The 6,228-nt window shown below is 42.9% G+C and overlaps 1 protein-coding gene across 3 annotated transcripts in view; it reads right to left on the reverse strand.

Moving 5' to 3' along the window:
* Positions 1 to 6,124, reverse strand: part of KIAA1328 (KIAA1328 ortholog) — a 176,367-nt gene extending 170,243 nt beyond the window's left edge. Inside the window, exons 1-3 of one of the 3 annotated variants that reach the window (XM_063423522.1) lie at positions 5,868 to 5,997; positions 2,656 to 2,791; positions 1,513 to 1,557 (exon numbers count right to left, since the gene is read on the reverse strand). In XM_063423522.1, the coding sequence (XP_063279592.1) occupies positions 1,513 to 1,557; positions 2,656 to 2,662 (52 nt within the window). In that variant the 5' untranslated portion in view covers positions 2,663 to 2,791; positions 5,868 to 5,997. Of the gene's footprint in view, positions 1 to 1,512; positions 1,558 to 2,655; positions 2,792 to 5,867; positions 6,005 to 6,026 lie in introns of those variants that run through there. The other 2 variants (XM_063423521.1, XM_063423520.1) reach the window with 2 other exon arrangements.
* Positions 6,125 to 6,228: the final 104 nt, after the last annotated feature.

Genomic DNA, 6,228 nt, shown 5'->3' on the forward strand with positions numbered 1-6,228 from the left:
GCTGCAGTTCTCCCCCCATCCTCTCACTCCATGAAAAATTTCATTAAGATTAATGCATCATAAGAAAAAGAGATGCATGGCACTGAAGCACACCAAGCCGCAATGAACCTTTCGTAAATTCTGAAATGTACATTACGTCTTCAGACTGAATTTCAGTGCAAATAAACAGCTTGATTAAGATGCAAAAGTATAAAATTGAGCTTCTGCTTTGATACCCAAAAAGAGTAAGGAACCAATCATCAGTAAAGCCATTAAAAGTACCACTCATATAATAAAACATCACTTTTTCTGTTACACAGCCAACCTACTGATGCTCAGGCTGCTTGTTTCTTTCAGCACCAGGGGTATGAGTAAGGAAACACTGAAGTGCACACTCCACAGATCATTTGTCAAACACTTCCTGCCATAATTAGAATTAGATCACCACTACAAATGGTAAGAACATGAAAGCACTGAAAATCCTGATGCTGCAATTACAAAGTGACACTAACATAAAACCTCCTAGAGCCAGATTAAAGCCCATACCTACTTGGTGCTGCCTCAGGGTTTGATTTTTGACTGGTCAGAAGTGCAAAAAGTTTTGAATAAAAAACATTAACTTCATACTAGCAGATCAATTACATTTATTTGGATAATTAATTTCAGAAGTGTCCCAGCAATTCAAGTGAAAGAATCAAATTATAATTATAATTATCAATCAAATTATAATAATCTAATATTCCATGCTTGTACACAAGGGAGAACAATGGTCCTGAGATTCTCTTCCACAGAAATGGAGGAAAGCTTCCCAGAGTAAATCAATTTCCATCATTTAGGATCACTGCATTCTTTCCAGGACACAGAAAAACAATCCAACATCACCTGGCTTAAAAATCTCTGCATGTGTTTTGTAGTTCAACAGAGATGTTTGACCAGTAGTTTTGAAGGGTAAACTATGCTACCCCAAACCTAAAGAGTGCAATTTCAAACTAGAGTTAGCCATCCCCAGATATGTCTCCAGGACTTCGTGTCACTTTAAGAGCTGTGTTTGAAAACAACTAAGAAAATTCTGAAGGGGAACTAAGAACATTCATCTTTTCCACAGCAATGTACACAAGTATGCACTCAGTAAATCAAGGTCAAAAGAACTAATAAAATAAAATAATTGCTTTATCTGTACACAACGAATCTTCATTTCAATTGATAGTTTCAAAGTTTACAAAAGACCTAACACCTCTAATGCTTCAATGTTCCTTGGAGATCACATTATAAGTTCAGCTTGCCTTATAAACTGGATAAAGCCATGCTTAATCTGCAACAGGAAAATTCACCTGGAACTATTCATCTTAAAGAGTATGCTTATCTAACCAGCAGAGCATGAATTCTCTGCTATAATTATATACGTCCCATTACAACTTATGATGACTCTACCTTACACACACTTATGTACACAAACCACAGATCTGAAAAGACATTGCAAATTTTATCATCCACAGGAAAAAAACTTTGTTTATGTCTATTACAAGGTCATACCTGAAACAGATACCAGTGGATCTCGATCAGAAGCTGCATGTGGCCCTGTTAAAGGAAATAAAAAGAGTGCAGGCTTGGCTCTTTAAACAGGACCGTAAACAGAAGTATTTTGTCTCTTAATTTTACACAGCTGTTGATAAGAAAACAGTCAACATCTTTAGAGAAAGAAAAGTAAGGAAAATCTGGTTAGAAAAAAAAATCACCAAAGAGATTGCTGAAACAAAAGGCCTTACTCCTTCTTCACTGTGTATTAACTTTTAGCCTGTAAAGATTATCTTAGAGGTCACCTTTGCAGAAGGTCTCAGGGACCAGCCCCAGTTACAAGACCAATTACTAAGATAATAAACTAATAATATTTATTTAAATTTAAACAGCTTATCGTTATATAGGGAACATCTTGATGTGTAGGGAAAGCAAATTCTGAAACAGTATTTATTGATACTGTAATAAATGAGGATAAATGCAAAAGGTTTCAAACCGGTCATCCTCATCTGATCATCACATGATGAGCAATACATAAAAGCCCAAGGACTGATTCTCTTTAAGAAGTTTCAAGAACTTTCAAATATCCCAGAGGTTTAACTATTGAATTACTTGACCACAGAAAACATTTTAAAATCTGAAATAGCAGGGCACCATATTACTTGTGCTATTAGCAGTCACTGTGACTGTTATCAGTCACTGAACTTAAATCCCTGCCTCCTAAAAGCCACTAAAAATGGAACTCAATATAACTCAGGGAAAGGTGTAAATCATACTCTCTTCTTTAAAGGAGCAGTTCCATTTAGCTAAATGTAAAGATTATTATTCCCACATAAATAACTAACATACTTGTGGCTTAATCCCAGCCAGCAACTCGGTACCACGCAGCCACTCCCTGTCTAACTTCCTGCCCCAAGTAGGGAGGAAAATCAGAGCAAAAGAGTAAACCTCATGGGTAGAGATAAGAAAAGATTAATAACTGAAATAAAGTAAAATAAAATAGGATAATAATACTAATTGCAATATGTAAAGGGAAGAGAGAGAGAAAATTAAAACCCGAAAGAAGTAAGAGGTGCACAGTATAGCTGCTCACTGAGCAATGCCCAACCCTTTCCCAGCAGGAACTGGCAGCTCCCAGCCTACACTCCCCAGTTTAAGTACTGGACATGATGTTCTGTTATGGAATCTCCCTTCGGCCAGTTCGGGTTGGCTCTCCTGGACACGATCCCTCCCAGCTTCTTCTGCATCTGCTCGCTGGCAGAGCACGGATCACTCAAGTCCATGTTTTGATTAGGCACTGCTGAGCAACATCCAAAACATCAGCATGTTATCAGCATTATCCTCATACTAAATAAAAACACAGCATTACCAAGTACAAGGGAAAAATTAATTCTATTCCGGCTGAAACCAGGGCAATACTAAAGTGGTAAACAAAAGCATAGGACTCAAAATTCTCCTCCACTATCTTTTGTTTATACCCCTTGACTTTCCTCAACTTTCTATGGTTGGACAATCAACTCAATTATCTAATTTCTGTACTGTTAACAGAAAAATGCATTTAAGGTTTTGCAGCTGCATTCATACAATAAAGTAAAATTGTGAAAGTATTTCAATGACCTTATTCAAACTTTTGCCTTAACTAAAATTTGATTCTGATAGCACCATTTCAAACACTTAATTGGAGAAAATTAGGACAAGTCTAGGACTCTCCTCCTGTGGATAGCAACTTCAATCAACACCCACTGTCCATCAAACAACTGGTACTTGTCACACTGGAAGGGCCTGATCCCAGGCTCATTTATGATCTTGGTGATGCCCTTTATCACTTGTAAACGATTACCACTCATCAGCCTCACACCAATTTAAAAACACATACAGTGAGTACTGCTGTCAAAGCCAGCTCTCTCTACAAACACTGAGAGCACTTCTGTTCTCACTTGTGAGATGCAGCCTGCCATGTCCAGCTGCCAGAACACACTGTGTGGGCACAGCACAAACGGGGCAAGGAAGCTGAACAAACTCCACGAGGAAGGCACTGTCTGTACCCTCTTTTCAAAAAGCACCCAGGTGGATCAAAAGTCCGAGTCTGGATCACAGCCCAGCCCAAACAGCTGTGTCAGCACAACCACAGCAGCAAGCTGCAGGGTACTGAGAAGTGTATGTTCAGTTCACACTGCCTCAGGAAACAATCAACTTCAGCACAGGCAGTTCCTACTCAACTGACATATGGGTAATCTGTGTGTCAACACATGGCTACAGGAAATAAAACTATCTGCTTTCAGAGTGTGCCTCTGGTATTGCCAGCTGTTGTGGATAAATTCCTAGTAGCAGGATGCAACAACTAGTCGAAGTTGTCACCATTACTGTCCCCAGCTACCAGGACAACTTTCCTGGTGAAGCTTTGCAGCCCAGTGTATTAGAACTCACAGTCAGAGCAGGCTAACTCAGTCAGCTGAACTGAAAATCACAATGACTCAGAGGCTGATTCATAAGCAATGTCCTTGCCTCAGAGTAAAGAGACTGGGGACAGCACCAGAATCAACCTTTTGACATGAATCCACTGCCACATGCCTCCCAAGACTGCCAGCAAGGCAGCTGCAGTATTATAAACCTTGTACCACCACAGCTAAAGTTCAGTGCAACAGCAGAGAGAGGCACTGGACAAACTCAACTCCTGGGTACAGCTCACCTATACAACCTGCCTTGCTGGGCTGAGTCAATTCAACAAAGATGAAGAGAACTACAGTTTTCCAGATGTACCAAATCAATATGGAAATTCCCCATACAGTCCTCTTTTTTTAAAGCATACTCTACCATTATTTTTAAATTGTGCCATGTACTTTTCTAAGAATTTAAACTTTTCCAAGACCAAAGGCAATACTGCATATTCACCAAAACACGTAGAATAGAAATGGCTGAAAGAAAGAACTTCATTCCTTGGAATATCATGATGCATGAGGCCACTGTTGGGCTCAAGAAACCATATTTAGTCATAGGAAACAATCTGTTCACTGATAAAATAAATAAATAAATAAATAAAATTACTGTCAGTGTAATTGCATCAACACCTCCACAACTGAGCAGAATAGTGTCAGTGTGGCAATAAATCTGGTATATCCACACACCTTCATCCCATTCACAGCACAGAAAAAGTTGTAGACAATCTTTTTTACTTTACAGAGATGGGAAGTCATAACAATGTGCTCCCTAAAAAGGACATGGGCTGGTTGGCCTGTTTCACTTGTATATTGTCCCAGTGAGTGTGCAGTCAGCATGTAAATAAAAGAGCACACACACACATACTCTACTTGCCAATCACTTCCAGTTGATGCTGAAATCCCACTCTCAGTGTAACAGCAATGCCTCAAACCTCTCATAACTGGAACTAAATTGTCAGTTTCTAAATTTCCACCAGGCCAGACTGTCAGTTCTACCCCAATGACTTCAAGTCACTGAGCCTCCAACTCAGCCACACAAGCCCAAACACCAACAGCACCTCTTGGTTCTCTGAGCCACACAAGCACATCTATCCCTAACCAGGCTTGTACAGGCTGAGCTCACAACACCACAGCAACCATCCACTCCATCTACGTGTCCAGCCCCACGTAGTCTCCCACAACAGGAGTCTGCAGATCCTCTCCACATGAAACAACCCCAACCTCACACTCACCCCTTACAGACAGAGCCCTCCAAGTCCCACACAGACACACCCAAAATGCTGTGCTTGTAGTCAAGCTTAGGTGGTAGTCACAAAAGACACATCTCTTCCCTGCTCAGCTTCTAGCCTCAGTTTCAAAGAATCACAGAATCAATGAGGTTAGAAAAGACCTCTGAGATCATCGAGCCCAACCTATGACTGGACACCATCGTGTCAATCACTGAGTGCCAGGTCCAGTCTTTCCTTAAATACCTCCAGGGACGGTGACTCCACCACCACCTTGGGCAGCCCACTCCAATGCCCTATCACCCTTTGTGAGAACAAACGTCCAATCTAAACCTCTCCTGAAGCAGCTTAAGACTGTGTCCTCTTGTCCTGCCACTTGTCACCTGGGAAAAGAGCCCGACCACCACCCGGCTACAACCAACCTCCAGTCAGCAGCTGTAGTGTGCGATAGGGTCACTCCTGAGCCTCTTTTTCTCCAGCCTGTACAACCTCTTTCTCTCTATTGAGTCCCTTACAAGTGCCCACAAGTCGAACGCAGTTTTCCCATTTCCTATATATTTACTTGCCCCGAGATTTCACAGCTGGGTCACACTGAAAAGGACTTACGACCTTCCCTTCTCCCCCACTTTGAAATGCCGCGCACCCCGTACAAACAAGCACATACCCAATCCCTATCCCCAGGCCAACCCCCACCCCCCCACACACTCACCAGCGGAGTCCCCACATAGCCTCTGCCACGGCCACAGAACCCCACCCGATCCACACCGCCGCATCGGCTCCATGCCAAACCCCCCGAAAGGACGCCTCGCACGCTCCTGGCGGTCCCTCCCGCCGCTGTCCCCTCACACCGAGCCCCAGGCAAGGATACAGCCCCGGCCACAGCGAACACCTCCATCCACACCGGCGGCCGCCGCCGCCATCTTGAAACAACCGCCACTCCCCGCATACGCCCGCCGCCCCACCCGGCTCTCGCCGCCCATTGGCTGTCTGCGCCGCAGGCACGCGGTGGATGCGGGGCATACCGGGAATCGTGGTTCTCTGAGCGCTGGCCGCCAGCGTGGGCCCACCGG

The sequence above is a fragment of the Prinia subflava genome, chromosome Z (assembly GCF_021018805.1).
Source record: "Prinia subflava isolate CZ2003 ecotype Zambia chromosome Z, Cam_Psub_1.2, whole genome shotgun sequence".
NCBI lineage: Eukaryota > Metazoa > Chordata > Aves > Passeriformes > Cisticolidae > Prinia > Prinia subflava.